General features: G+C 41.0%; 1 protein-coding gene across 2 annotated transcripts in view; it reads right to left on the bottom strand.

The window, feature by feature from the left end:
• The window catches only part of TTC7B (tetratricopeptide repeat domain 7B), a 163,181-nt gene that overhangs the window by 17,523 nt on the left and 129,392 nt on the right, over positions 1–16,266 (bottom strand). For both annotated transcript variants that reach the window (XM_063440135.1, XM_063440136.1), the window contains one exon: positions 5,336–5,538. In XM_063440135.1, the coding sequence (XP_063296205.1) occupies positions 5,336–5,538 (203 nt within the window). The remainder of the gene's footprint in view (positions 1–5,335; positions 5,539–16,266) is intronic.

Genomic DNA, 16,266 nt, shown 5'->3' with positions numbered 1-16,266 from the left:
ATTGTTTATTAATATGCTCCTAGATGGCCTGATGACAGAAGACTCTAGGGGTAGTCACTTTGATAGAAGAGTGGTCAGCAAACCACTCAAGCAGCTTATCTACTAAGGATTAAGGATCCCATGTACTTAAACTAGTTGGCTAAAGTTAAAGTTAAAGCTAAAGCCTGCTGTCATAGGAAATGAAAAGACTAGGAGTCAGCTTTATGTATGGCCTTTGTAGTCTCAAAGTAATAATACTCAAACACTCAACAACCCAACTCCACGGTTGTTCCTAGTTCATTTTCGGATTTGGACAAAGATATCACAAGTTCCTGCTTCACAGAACCTTAAGACAGCCTTACGGTGAAGCACAAAAAATACTTTATGATCTGAAAAACTGAGGAAAGAGAAACTCAAGACAAAGTAGACAGCGCAGACAGTGAAATGATGATGTAAAACTGAGACAAGTTCCTACGAAAAAGATAAAGAACTGATAAATGAATGGGGCATTTACTAAGGTAGCTATATAGTTGAGAATTTTTTTTGTACTAAAAATTACACTTCCCGAGTAAGAGAAAGAAAGGGTGTGGGACTTGTCATATTTGGCAGTAAGTATTGTGACAAACGCTCCTTCCCACAAACTTCTGAAGGAGTGTGGAAGCTGGTCTTATGCCCACTGACTATGGTCCAGGTCGGAGACCCTGTTCGAGAGTTACCCTGCCCAGCCGCCATTAGCAACTTTCCCTCGGTGCGCCTGGTTCGTCACTTTCCCTTCTCACGAATGGAACCGAACGCTAGCTTCCTGGCGGCCGTTTACATGACAACATGGAAGTTTCCGGACAACTTGGTCTGGGGTTTTGAACCACTTTGAAACCCGTCAGGAAAGTGCTTTTTGGAGGAAAGGTGCCTGAGACTAAGGCAACAAACGCCATCTAAGAGCCAGGCGGAGCACCCCGTATTGCGTCCACAGGAGCTCCTGAAAGTTGACCGGCAAATGCACCAAACGCTCTGGAACTATTTGGGGCAACAACCACATGTGTGGCCGGTCAGAACTTTGATACAAAGGCATTTCCCCTATGCTGCATGGATCTTAGCGCTATTTGGACAACTTGGACGCTCAGATCAGGGCTGTTGGGGATGTATGATATGTGGGGTTATTATATGTTTTAATGATGTTTTGGGGTACTTTTTATGTCTATATCTTTTTGTGTTTGGCTCTCTGTTCCTGGGAAATAATTAGCTTACGGGTCTTTAACTCCATTATCTCCTACGCACAGAGATCTCTGGGAGGGGCTTGCATCGTATTGTTTGGAGACCCCCTGCTGGGGGTTGTGTATATAGGTAGGCAACTTGGCCATAATAAAGCAGTTCATTTTCACCATTCACTCAGTCTGGACTAGTGTTTGGATGGATCAGCTATACTCTCTGCAGGAGAGCTTAACCAGATAGCTAAGAAGCAAGCGTGACAGAGGTACCCAGCCGGAGTACCAGGCGGTTTGTCACAAGTGTCCTTTATTTGGCATTTTGCTTGTATAATGATGTTAATCATCCTATCAGACATTACCCTTCGGAACAAAAAAATGGCCATTCAAGATCCACCAAGACAAAGGTAGGAAGGTTAAAGTACGCACATCCTCATGGCCTGTGTACCAAAGTCTGCCTAGTATGCAATGATTAGGATGCAACATCAGGTAGTTTCTTTGAAAATATATTCTTTATTTCACCATCACATGGACCTGGTAATGTTTCAACTATAATTAGACTTTGACAAAGTTTGCGGTGTCACAGAATTTATTAGTGTGATTGGAGAGGATTACAGATAGTCCCACACCATGAAAAAAGGTAGAACAACGTTTGGGCAGAGGGGAGATGAGGTTGAAATTCCTAGGGAAACCAATTTGAACACCAAAAATGAAGTTAAAGGGACACTATAGTCACCAGAACAACTACAGCTTATTGTATTATGGTGAGTATAATCATTCCCTTCAGGCTTTTTGCTGTAAACACTGTCTTTTCAGAGAAAATGCAGTGTTTACATTACAGCCTAGTGATAACTTCACTGGCCACTCCTCAGAAGGCTACTAGAGGTGCTTCAAGGGGCACTGCCATTCAATGTCTCCCCTCTCTGCATGGAAACACTGAACTTTCCTCATGGAGATGCATTGATTCAAAGCGTCTCTCTGAGGAGATGCTGATTGGCCAGGGCAGTGTTTGGCTTGTGATGGCTCTGCCCCTGATCTGCCTCCTTGACATTCTCAACTAATCTAATACTTTCCTATGGGGAGGCATTGGCTTTGAACACCCATTCTGCTTATGTCAGGCAGATCAGGGGCAGCAGACTAGAGTAAATGTAAGATTTGTATTATATTTAGAGGGGTAAGGGGGGCTAGATGGTGTTTTTAACACTATAGGGTCAGGAATCCATGTTTGTGTTCCTGACCCTATAGTCTTCTTTTAAGCTTTATGATTAGATGCTGCTAGATTTCTGGTCTCATCTCATAGTAGAAACATTGCCCACCCCCCTCCTGGATGGTTGACATAAGACACCACTATGGCAGTCTGATTGTAGTCGTACACAAGGGGGCATATGACATTGTTTGTTTGCATAGGAGCAGTACACATAGGTTTATATTTTTTTAAAATATATATAACCTTAGACACATTTTTTACAGATCCGTTCGCAAATCAAGGAAAAAATATCTGACTAGAATTAAGTGGAAACAGGGGGTCCAACGCTGCAGCAATGCAGACTGTTTTTATATTAGGTTTGATTTCTGTCGAAGTACAGGGGGAAGTGGAAGTCTATGTTGGAATTCACACAATAAGGCAGTGAGAGAAGAACTAGTGTCAGAAAAGCACAGAGAACAACTTCTGGGTCTTTCAAGCAAACGGCAGTATTCGAGGTGGTGGGGGAGTATCAGGCAAGTGAGTTTGTAGTCTGTGGGTTTAGACAAGTGCTTGAAGTGCCATACAGCTGCTGGTTTTGGTAGAAGCACTTGAGGAAGCAGCGGGGCATTCCTCTTTCATGTGCTCTAATCATTTGGGCTGTCAACATGCCTGAACTGAGTGTTACAAAGTGTAGAGATAAAGAATAAGGCTTTTATCAAATAACAAAGCACATGCAAGGACTGTGTCCTGGAGCACACAGCAGAATGCCAAGATCTCAGGACAAGACTATTTTTCTAGCAGTCTCTTTTTAGTCTGCTACAAAAAAGCCAAGGCAAGTTCAGTTAAACATGATACAGTATAAAATGCAATGGACAAGGTTGTTATATTGCTCATCCTCACAACGGTTCACTAAAGGCCATCGTACACCTACTACAAGCCGGTGTAAAGCTAAACTGGCATCACAAGGCTTTAATAGTAATAACAAAAATCAAATGTTGTGAGCAGGGCAAACGAGTAAATAATTACTAAAGAGATAAAGAAGCAAGCGGAAATAGCTAGATTTGATATGTGTACAGCCTGATTATTATTATTCGCATCTGTATAGCGCCAACATATTCTATAGCGCTTTACATTTATAGAAAGGGGATATTTTGAAGAAGACCCTGTTGAAAAGAGCTTATAATCTAAGTTTTAGAGGAATGAGGAGAAATATATATTTATTAATTTCTGAGTTTTGCTCAGGTACACTTACTAGTGGGGTGGTCAATGTGGCTATGGCAGAGATTAATATGCAAATGGGAACAAAATTGAAGTGGCATGACATGAGCAGTGCTAACCGTGACCCCCGCTTGCCATTCCATATTTGCCACGTTAAAAATCTGTTTTTGGCCGCCTGTCTCGGTGCCAGGTGAATGACTGCTGACAAAGCACTGAGCATACCACACCACTCATGTCCTGACACCTATGTTAAGTGGAGAATTATTATTATTATTTATATACTGCCAGCAAATTCCTTGCATTGTACAATGGGAATGCAGGTTAAAGGGAAAGCCTCTGAGCTAGATGTGAGTCAGTATCAAGTTTACGGTTTACATTTGTGGTACTCTTGAGAGTACAGCCCGCAGCCAGACCCCAAGTGAATCTAGAAATTCGGATATATTCATGCCATGTCTTTCAATCTCTCTCTGAAATCCAAATTCCTTTAGCATTATAAAAAGCTCATAGTTTTCTATTGGCAGAAATAGCTAGTAGTAGGTAATAAAGCCACCATAACCTTCTCCCTAATTTACTGCCATGATGCAACATATCTCCCAACATTTCAAACTGCCAAAGCGAGTAATTTTCATTTTAGGAATGTAGCTGCAAGCGTAGCCAGGGGTGGGACCATTCTGGAATTTCTAAGTGACTTCATGACCTACTGATGGTCATTCAGAACAAAACCAAAGAACCTGATTTACTAAACATTCACTAAACATTCTTACCGCAGTTTACACACTTCACAGTCTGTATTATTGTTTTTGTGGCCTATAGTCACCAAGAAAACATTAGGTTAATCAGCAGAACCAAAAAATAAAACAAACCTCCCCAACACCTGGTATATATTAGTAATATTTATAAACTGCCATAATCAAATTCACATAATTTAGCTCCTAAACATTCAGCAATGCTAAATACATTACGTAAAAGGAATTACAACACCTAATGTGAGGGAGAAACAAAACAGGTGGTGAAAGGTGATCTAAGGATTCTTTTTCCAAATAACCATAATGCTTCCACACATTCACACTTGAGTGATGGACACACACAAAAACAATACAAACATAGAAGATACATTACATGGTTCTCAGAGAAGAATCCCACATGGCCCTCGTCAGATTACCAGCTTGTTCCCCTTTCACTGTTTTCGAGGATGAATAGAGCTAAGTATGGCCATATACCCTAATTTCCGAGCAGTAGGCAGCCACCTTAGATTGCCTTGTGGTTAACCAGACCATGGGGCTCTGTTTTATTTTGGTCACAGGTGCTAGAAATGGATCAATCAGCAAGGACATGCTGTTGGTTTCCATGGTGATAAATTCACGTTTAGACCTTTAACACAGATCTCTACTCTATAACAATTGTTTTTCTACAAGAATGTCTTGAACACACTGTCTTCATGGCTGTAATAGGTCGAATGCAGGCCTTAAGTGTGGATTTTTTTTTATTAAGTGGCAGCATTCAAATTGTGATTTCTATCTGGCTATTGATTAAAAACCAGTAAGTGAACTTGTCTAAAAAAAGTATGTACTATATATGTTGCATACCGCTATAGTAAATCCATTGCTGAACCTGACATTTAGAAAGGTTGATGGTTAAAAAAAAAAAAAAATCTCCTGTTCAAGTATGACTTTATAGACCACTGGTCTATAAGAAATAAACCATAAAAAAACAACCACCCTTATTTTACCCTGTCTTTCTAGGGACTTACCAGTCTCTGCATGCTCTTCACGTGGGTGGGACTGATTGATAAGGCCTCTTCATACCACCGCTTTGCTTCATCAATATTCCCCCGTAACTCAGCCACTTGGCCTCTCATGTACAGTACGTTATGAGACATTGGGAAGAGATTCGCTGCCTCCTGGACACATGCAGAGGCTTCGGCTGGCTTTCCAATCCCGATATATACATCAGCTGTGAGGGGGAAAAGGAAAATAGTACAGGCAGAATTAGAGTTCAGTAACCCTGGCATCTAGTAAAGATGGAACATTTTGGATAGTTTACAAAATGTTAATAGATCTTTATAAGGCACCTCCTGAAGAGTACCACCCTTAGACCATCAATCTAATGATTAGGCAGCTTATAGAATTAATCTTATACTTTAATGCATTGTGAATGATTAAAGGACACTACTAAGCACAATAACCATTGCAGCTTATTAAGCTGTAGGCCTGCCGTCTTGATTTTTTCTTTTCTTTGAAGTTAAACCGTTTTCAGTTGGTTTGACAAAAATTGGAGAAGTTCCTGGTGTAGCAGGGATAGGCAACCTTCAACACTCCAGATGTTGTGGACTACATCTCCCATGATACTCTTAGAGCCATAATGCTGGCAGGGGATATGTAATCCACAACATTTGGAGTGCCAAAAATTGCCTGCCGCTGCTTTAGCCTGGAATGTCATATGAGGAATTTATCATCCACATTACGCGTCCAAAAACATTATGCATGCATAAATGTGGGATTTGGCAACGTCTAACCCCTATTAACATTTGAATCTGTGCTGAATTGGGTCATAAAAACTGGAGAGATTGCACCATGACCACTACAATAAGCACTAGTGGGTATGATGCTTAAGGTGTCCTATTTAACCCTGTGGGAAAATAAGTTGTATCTTGGTGTATATACATAAAGAAAGCATCTAAAACGATATCAACTGATGATGTGCTCTTGTGGGTTGTAAAGGCAACCAAGTACAATGTTATAAGAACCCCAAAATGCTTAACATGAATCCCAGCTCAGGGACAGTTTCTGAGCACATCAACAAATGTGTTGTTTATGGCACAGTAAGCTGAGGAAACACATTTATCCAGTTGAGTTTGAGGACAAATTCAAAATAGACTGAAGACTGTGAAAGACAAGCTCTTCTACTACAGCTACTTAACATAGGTTGGCTGAGAGTCATGGGAGTCAAGTCAAGCTAGCCAGCTGCTAGAGTGCCAACAGTGTACTACACCTTGGAGATGTATCAATAGCCCTATAAGGTATTTATTACAGTGATGCATAGAATAGCTGCCACCTTCTGGTAATGCAGGGCTACTGCGGTATCTTTATATATTATTATATAGCACCTTTAACTGCTGCTTTTGCAAACATCTGTAATTAAACACAATTAATGTGTTACAGACAGTACAATGTACATCTAGAGATACAGTGATAATAGAATTGAGAACTTTGTCAGTTAATCGCATAGAGTTTGTATCACTTTCACATAAAATACTTTGCATTATTGCCCATGAGCTTAAGAAGGTAAATGACTGTGGGAATGGGTGAGGGGAAATACAGTACCAACATTTTGTTTATAGCTGGATAAATGAAACGGGCATCAGTGAATAAAGGATGTATGGTGTAAATGAGAGTGGATTAGAGGTGCTTTTACTCAAATGGCCAATTATTCTCTTAGAGGGAAGGGGCTGGATGTAGGTAAAGATTTAGCCTGCGGAAGGATCAGAGAGTGGGAGATATGCATATGATATGAATAGAGCCTTCAGAGACCATGCTTGTTCCCGTCACTATTTATGAATGATGTGATCAGCAATGCAGTGCTCACTGGTATTTCCTGGTGGGTAACTGGATACATTACTGCTCTTAACACACTATGTATGTCATGATGTAATGGGATTTGTGTTACACAAAGTAACAGCAAGGAAGCACATGTACAAATATACGGGGTTTCTTTACACAGAGATTGCTAGTAATGCAGGGAAAGTAGCAATGGAGCAATTTAATCTACGCTATTGTAACGGAGGGGTTTATTCATTAATCACTGGATTGTAGTGAAGTTGAATACCAAACTGCAAATTCAGGACTAAAATAAGTGTGGTAATAGCTGAATTGGACAATTTTACCAAATAAATTGAGCCTACATTTTAGAATTCAGTTTTCATATCACTACAAGTTGTTCAGTAAATAAATTGCTATAATACGCATATATGTTTTCTTTTTTATTATTCTTTATTTCAGTTGTGCTTCTGAGTACAAGGATGCTTACCAGGTTACAACAAAATTAGTAAGCCATCATGTCATGAAATACAGGTAAACATTGTTTGGACATTTTTATAAAATAAGATACAGGCTAACTCTAAGCTAGGAAATCATGTCTAAGATGGTGAATAATTTTATGCTTTATGTAACATGGCTCTCATCTAGGCATAGGTGTTACTCGGTATGCTGTTGACAGGCTAAACAGACATGTCTAGACATAGAGTAAATACTACTCTCTTTAGTAGTGGAGACTATCTAGACAAGTAGTTGAGAGATAAAATATATCAACTGATTAACTGAAAGGCTATATACAATGCAGGAGTCCACCGCTAGTGAAATTGACTAAGATGGGGCATATGTCACGGCGCACCAGGAGGCATCTAGGTACTTAGTGCCTGATCAAACGATTCCTAATTTACGGGCTGCCAATGAAGCTCTCGGCGTCAAGTCCCGTGAGAGCAGTTGCTTGTGTCTCGGGAACAATGATTGCCAACTTGCGCACAGACGTCACCCAATCTTCCATAGGCAGCAGTCGCCGTCTTCAAGGGCTGTGTGATTCAGAGTCTCAGCAACTTGGTCCCTGTTCAGATTTCACAATGCCCAGTGCTCTGTTCCCGGCTCTTCATACACTGAAATATTAATTATCCCGTGCTTCCTTGTCCTCTGCCTAGCAGGCAGGGGATCTTGCTGACTGGGTAGGTTGTGTGAAGGCCTCACAATCGGTTTGGTCTGGTGTAGGCAGGTAAGTTGCGTTAGAGCTGTAGGAGTGCTTGGACAAAACTGCTGCCTTGCCTCTATGGTAGCCAGGAACCTAGCAAAGATTAGATCGAGCTTTGCCAGAGATGCTGCAATATGGGTCTCTGCTGAGATGTCAAATGCCATTTTGGGAGCCATGCAGCGGCACTGCACACAACAGCGATGGTATGGCGGTGGATAAACTCCCAGGACCGGGATAACACCCACCGGTCCAAAGGGGGAGGGAGCGCTGATGTGTACCTAATTCAGCATGGTTCAGCGCCCAGAGAGTGGAGAATGCACTAAAAAGAACTATATTCCATAGTTTCCCTTTGAAAATCAGTTAAAAGTAACTTTCACAAAGGGGGTTTTAATTCATTAAAACATGAACGGACAATGGACATTCAAAGAGTAGTGAGACTGGAAAATGTTTCCCATTGCAGAGTTCCTCGTTTTTGAATGATGCTATTTCGGTCTATTTCAGACTTGTCACCTTGCCAGGGGTGTTGCTAGGTAGCAAAAAGACCAGGGTTTCAGCTAAAGATTATATTTTATGAGTCCTCCCACGTATGGTGACTTGAGACCTTCCCAAATCCCACCCTATACCATGCCTTGTGTACAACCCTAACAAGTACTTCAAATCACATTCAGAGTATAATCTAAATCTTAATTCACCATCTCTACACCTGCTGTATTAACCTTACTCCCACACTGTGCTATATAATTAACTCCAAATACATGCATTAAAGTAGCACTGTCACTGATTAATTAATTTGAGGTTTTATGCCTCACTCAGGCATTACGGGGACTCAGTGCTTACAATGCAATGGTCCCCCCCCCCCCCAGCAACTTGCTGTTTAATGAATAATACTCTTGCTGCCAAATTCTCAATATTATCTGAATTATGCAAATTGTAACTAATACAACCTTGGGGTCAGAGAGTAAAGATCATCTTTGGTGTACATACTCATTAACAGAACAGCAAGTTATGTCAGCAGAAATGTCTTTTATGGTTTTGAAGAGATTGGGCCCCTGATCATTCCAGTGTAAACGTTAACTCACTAAAGCATGCAAGCCATTTTTAGTATAAATGAGTTTTGTTATATACTGGGGTTTAGAGCATGCAGTTCAAGGGTGGAAATGAGGAAAACAGGCTGTACAGTAAGGGCAGCTGGTGTCTCCAATATACAATAAAGCAACAAAATAATTGCGCATTTAGATAGCAATGGATATTTTTTTTCTTTGCAACTATTATTTGTTCGTACAGTTTTGTCATAGCACAAACAGATTATGTAATAAACAATCTTATGATAAACATTATTAAGGTTATGAGTTGCATTTGATAGTGTAATGTATTCCTTCCTATAGCTCTGCTACAGATAACGTCTCATTGTTCAATGTGAAATTTTATGGCTTCAAATTAATACTGTCCATTCCTAGCTATCTATTCTAGAGTATTCCATTTGGAACGTTTTGGCTTCTAATTGTTACTGTGTGCTCCTAGCTAGCTAGAGCATTCCATGTGGAACTTTGTGGCTTCCAATTGTTACTGTCTGCTCCAAGCTATCTAGAGCATTCCATGTGGAACTGTGTGGTTCTAATTGTTACTGTCTGTTCCTAGCTATCCATAGCATTCCATTTGGAACGTTTTGGCTTCTAATTGTTACTGTCTGCTCCAAGCTATCTAGAGCATTCCATTTGGAACTGTGTGGCTTCTAATTGTTACTGTCTGTTCCTAGCTATCCATAGCATTCCATTTGGAACGTTTTGGCTTCTAATTGTTACTGTCTGTTCCTAGCTATCTAGAGCATTCCATTTGGAACTTTGTGGCTTCTAATTGTTACTGTCTGCTTTTAACTAGAACATTCCATTTGGAACTTTGTGGCTTCTACTTGTTACTGCCTGCTCCTAACTAGAGCATTCCATTTGGAACTGTGTGGCTTCCAATTGTTACTGTCTGTTCCTAGCTATCTATAGCATTCCATTTGGAACTTTGTGGCTTCTAATTGTTACTGTCTGCTCCAAGCTATCTAGAGCATTCCATTTGGAACTGTGTGGCTTCTAATTGTTACTGTCTGTTCCTAGCTATCCATAGCATTCCATTTGGAACGTTTTGGCTTCTAATTGTTACTGTCTGTTCCTAGCTATCTAGAGCATTCCATTTGGAACTTTGTGGCTTCTAATTGTTACTGTCTGCTTTTAACTAGAACATTCCATTTGGAACTTTGTGGCTTCTACTTGTTACTGCCTGCTCCTAACTAGAGCATTCCATTTGGAACTGTGTGGCTTCCAATTGTTACTGTCTGTTCCTAGCTATCTATAGCATTCCATTTGGAACTTTGTGGCTTCTAATTGTTACTGTCTGCTCCTAACTAATGCATTCCACTTGGAACATTGTGGCTTCTAATTGTTACTGTCTGTTCCTAGCTATCTAGAGCATTCCATTTGGAACTTTGTGGCTTCTAATTGTTACTGTCTGCTTTTAACTAGAACATTCCATTTGGAACTGTGTGGCTTCTACTTGTTACTGCCTGCTCCTAACTAGAGCATTCCATTTGGAACTGTGTGGCTTCTACTTGTTACTGCCTGCTCCTAACTAGAGTATTCCATGTGGAACTGTGTGTCTTCCAATTGTTACTGTCTGTTCCTAGCTATCTATAGCATTCCATTTGGAACTTTGTGGCTTCTAATTGTTACTGTCTGCTCCTAACTAATGCATTCCACTTGGAACATTGTGGCTTCTAATTGTTACTGTCTGCTCCTAGCTATCTAGAGCATTCCATGTGGAACTCTATGAACAGACAGGATACCATATGGAACTTCAAGTTTTATACATGTGTTACTGTCTGCTCTGAATTATGTAGAGAATCATATCTAGAACTATATGGCTTATAAGGGGGAGGGCAGACAGTGTTTTTAACACTATAGGGTCAGGAATACATGTTTGTGTTCCTGACCCTGTAGTGTTCCTTTAAAGTTTAAAAATGCATTTTAATTAAAGGGTTGGAGCAACCCTTCCATATATAATTTCCCGAATACATCTCTGTTGTGTATTTCAATTACAGGTTAAGCTTTAATTAAAGAAAAGAAAAAGAGGATTGCTGCAATGAGAGCAATCACACTCCTATCACTCTCCGGCAGCCAGCCAGTACATTACAGTAGATAATTCACAACCTTTAGCGGAGCTCCGCATACGAGACTCACAGGGAGGGGTGACATGAGGTCGCGACGAGGCGCCTCATTGGCTGGCGGCTAGAGTTTCCAGATGTGGAAGATTGTGTGCGGTGACTGGGAGAGGTGAGTACGTTATTGGTAACATTGGTAAATTACAAGACCGATACCAATTATTAGAAATATGGTGAATATTGGGTCTAATAATCGGCAGAAACGATTATCGGTCATTCGCCAATACGTGATTGTATAATCTGCTCCCTGAGATCGCTGGTTAGATGTTGCTCAGTGTAATCTGCTCCCTGAGATTGCTGGTCAGATATTTCTCTGTATAATCTGCTCCCTGAGATTGCTGGTCAGATGTTGCTCAGTGTAATCTGCTCCCTGAGATCGCTGGTCAGATGCTGCTCAGTGTAATCTGCTCCCTGAGATCGCTGGTAAAATGTTGTTCAGTGTAACCTGCTCCTTGAGATCGCTGGTCAGATGTTGCTCAGTGTAATCTGCTCCCTGAGATCGCTGGTCAGATGTTGATCTGTTTGTAAACATGAAGCATCCAGAGTATCTCCCAGATCTCTGCAAATGCTCCTGCCAGCACTTTGAGCCCTTTCTCTTCAATAATGTAAACAGGCAGTAAGGAGATACCATGCACAATCTGACAAACTTTACAAATGGCTTTGTGTGGCTCTCTAATTCTGTAATACACTGTTAATGTGTCTGACTCTACTACTCTTGCAACAAGCCACTTATATTATTGTAATTCCTACACATGTAGCAGCCTGTTAATATGCCTGGCATTCCTACACCCGTTGCAACCTGTTAATATTACTGGCATTCCTACACCCGTAGCAGCCTGTTAATATTACTGGCATTCCTACACCCGTAGCAGCCAGTTAATGTGATCGACATCCCTACATCTTTAGTAGCCTGTTAATATGGCTGGCATTCCTACACCCGTAGCAGCCTAGTTACTATAACTGGTATTCTTACATCTGTAGCAGCCTGTTATTATGGCTGGCATTCCTACACCTATAACAACCTGTTTATATGGCTGGCATTCCTACACCTATAACAACCTGTTATTATGGCTGGCATTCCTACACCTGTAACAACCGGGTCACATTACTGTCATTCCTACACCTGTAGCAGCCTGTTAATATTACGGTCATTCCTACACCTGTAGCAGCCTGTTAATATTACTAGCATTCCTACACCTGTAGCAACCTGTTAATATTACTGGCATTAATACACCCGTAGCAGCCTGTTTATATTACTGGCTTTCCTACACCCGTAGCAGACTGTTAATATGCCTGGCATTCCTACATCTGTTGCAGCATGTTAATATTACTGGCATTCCTACATCCGTAGCAGCCTGTTAATGTGATTGGTATCCCAACATCTTTAGTAGCCTGTTAATATGGCTGGCATTCCTATACCCATAGCAGCCTTGATACTATAACTGGTTTTCCTACATCTGTAGCAGCCTGTTATTATGGCTGGCATTCCCACACATGTAACAGCCTGTTAATATGGCTAGTATTCTTACACCCGTAGCAGCCTGTTAATATTACTGGCATTCCTACCCCCCGTAGTAGCCTGTTAATATTACTGGCATTCCTACCCCCGTAGCAGCCTGTTAATATTACTGGCATTCCTACACCCGTAGCAGCCTGTTAATATGGCTGGCATCCCTACACCCGTAGCAGCCTGTTAATATGGTTGGCATTCCTACCCCTTAAGCAGCCTGTTAATATGGTTGGCATTCCTACCCCTTAAGCAGCCTGTTAATATGGTTGGCATTCCTACCCCTTAAGCAGCCTGTTAATATGGTTGGCATTCCTAACCCTTTAGCAGCCTGTTAATATGGTTGGTATTCCTATACGTGTAACAGCCTGCTTATATGGCTGGTGCTTCCAACGTAGGCTTTTGATTCCTTACAGATGACCACAGTATTCACATATGCCCCCAAGGGCAGAACGCAGGTGGCTCCTTGCCTTGTAGGCAACGTCCGCATTGAAAGGGTTAAATGTTGCATTACAAGTGGATGCGCAAGCCTCTATAAATAGCTCGCAATGCAGACTGTGGAAGGTGCCAACGTGAAAGCTATAATCTTGAGCAGTAACAAGCAGAAATTAACCTCCTACTTAAAGCAATTTTTAGCTGCCATCACATTGAGCCATGGGTGAAAGACAAGGCAACACATCTTTACACCTCTTAAGACTCTAATAGGTCACATAAAATAACTGGGCGAGCTTCATTCTAACACGTATGGCATCTTAGACCAGATGAGACTTTTTTACTGTCAGCTTGATGCCTCTAATCATTGTATCAGTTATTGCCATACTAGCTGGTAGGTAATTTCTTGCCTGAGTGCCCTATAACCACCACAATAGAATGGCAGTGTTCAGTTAGCTCTGATATTCTTACAACATTGCTCTATAGAAAGTAAACTAGGGATAGTTCACACCACAATCCAGTCTGGGAGGGTTGCGGACACACATGATTTTCAGTAACTGCTCAATAATAAATAAATAAGGATTTCATTCAATGATATTAAATGGAATCTTTAAAAGCAGATTGCACCACTATCAATTGCATATATATGTTTTTTTTTTTTTATTCTTTATTTTTATTGTGCCGATAAATAAAAAAATGCCTGCAATGCCACAACGGCAGAAGCAACCTCAGTTATATCAACATAATAGAATAGAAGTATGGCATGTGAGAATCAGCACAATTTGTAAATATAGCAATAAACAAGAGAATGTTCATGTCAAATCAATAAACATAAAGTATGATGATAAGTAGGGAGAGACAAATAGACATGAGATTTACTGTTGGGAACCAGTGGGACCTAGTGCTTTATGCGGAGGCCTTCCTGAGGGAAAAAAGTCTGAGGCCGATAGCCAAGAAAAATGAAACCATACTTGAGGTACATAACTAGGTTAAACAGGGAAGGGTGAATACAGGCTTTAAAATCACAAAGAAGGCAACGTGACATGAAAGATTCCCATAAGAGGAGTTACAGGAGTACTGCCCATGTTAGCGAGCTTTTACCTGGCTTATACACTAGACTGGGAGACACAGAATAGATGTTCCGTGGTTGTTTAAAAGCCATGGTAGGATGGGTGTGATGTAGGTCTGCACATAATTAGACGCGCAATTATATAGCCTGAGCGTATTAGTACGAGGCCACTGGGGTTGCTGCCATTCAGCAGACTTTTCCTCATGGAGATGCATAGATTCAATGCATCTCTACAGGGAGTGCAGAATTATTAGGCAAGTTGTATTTTTGAGGATTAATTTTATTATTGAACAACAACCATGTTCTCAATGAACCCAAAAAACTCATTAATATCAAAGCTGAATATTTTTGGAAGTAGTTTTTAGTTTGTTTTTAGTTTTAGCTATTTTAGGGGGATATCTGTGTGTGCAGGTGACTATTACTGTGCATAATTATTAGGCAACTTAACAAAAAACAAATATATACCCATTTCAATTATTTATTTTTACCAGTGAAACCAATATAACATCTCAACATTCACAAATATACATTTCTGACATTCAAAAACAAAACAAAAACAAATCAGTGACCAATATAGCCACCTTTCTTTGCAAGGACACTCAAAAGCCTGCCATCCATGGATTCTGTCAGTGTTTTGATCTGTTCACCATCAACATTGCGTGCAGCAGCAACCACAGCCTCCCAGACACTGTTCAGAGAGGTGTACTGTTTTCCCTCCTTGTAAATCTCACATTTGATGATGGACCACAGTTTCTCAATGGGGTTCAGATCAGGTGAACAAGGAGGCCATGTCATTAGATTTTCTTCTTTTATACCCTTTCTTGCCAGCCACGCTGTGGAGTACTTGGACGCGTGTGATGGAGCATTGTCCTGCATGAAAATCATGTTTTTCTTGAAGGATGCAGACTTCTTCCTGTACCACTGCTTGAAGAAGGTGTCTTCCAGAAACTGGCAGTAGGACTGGGAGTTGAGCTTGACTCCATCCTCAACCTGAAAAGGCCCCACAAGCTCATCTTTGATGATACCAGCCCAAACCAGTACTCCACCTCCACCTTGCTGGCGTCTGAGTCGGACTGGAGCTCTCTGCCCTTTACCAATCCAGGCATGGGCCCATCCATCTGGCCCATCAAGACTCACTCTCATTTCATCAGTCCATGAAACCTTAGAAAAATCAGTCTTGAGATATTTCTTGGCCCAGTCTTGACGTTTCAGCTTGTGTGTCTTGTTCAGTGGTGGTCGTCTTTCAGCCTTTCTTACCTTGGCCATGTCTCTGAGTATTGCACACCTTGTGCTTTTGGGCACTCCAGTGATGTTGCAGCTCTGAAATATGGCCAAACTGGTGGCAAGTGGCATCTTGGCAGCTGCACGCTTGACTTTTCTCAGTTCATGGGCAGTTATTTTGCGCCTTGGTTTTTCCACACGCTTCTTGCGACCCTGTTGACTATTTTGAATGAAACGCTTGATTGTTCGATGATCACGCTTCAGAAGCTTTGCAATTTTAAGAGTGCTGCATCCCTCTGCAAGATATCTCACTATTTTTGACTTTTCTGAGCCTGTCAAGTCCTTCTTTTGACCCATTTTGCCAAAGGAAAGGAAGTTGCCTAATAATTATGCACACCTGATATAGGGTGTTGATGTCATTAGACCACACCCCTTCTCATTACAGAGATGCACATCACCTAATATGCTTAATTGGTAGTAGGCTTTCAAGCCTATACAGCTTGGAGTAAGACA

The sequence above is a fragment of the Pelobates fuscus genome, chromosome 13, assembly GCF_036172605.1.
Source record: "Pelobates fuscus isolate aPelFus1 chromosome 13, aPelFus1.pri, whole genome shotgun sequence".
NCBI lineage: Eukaryota > Metazoa > Chordata > Amphibia > Anura > Pelobatidae > Pelobates > Pelobates fuscus.
Note: the sequence above shows the minus strand (reverse complement) of the source record. Positions and strands in the feature narration are given on the sequence as shown.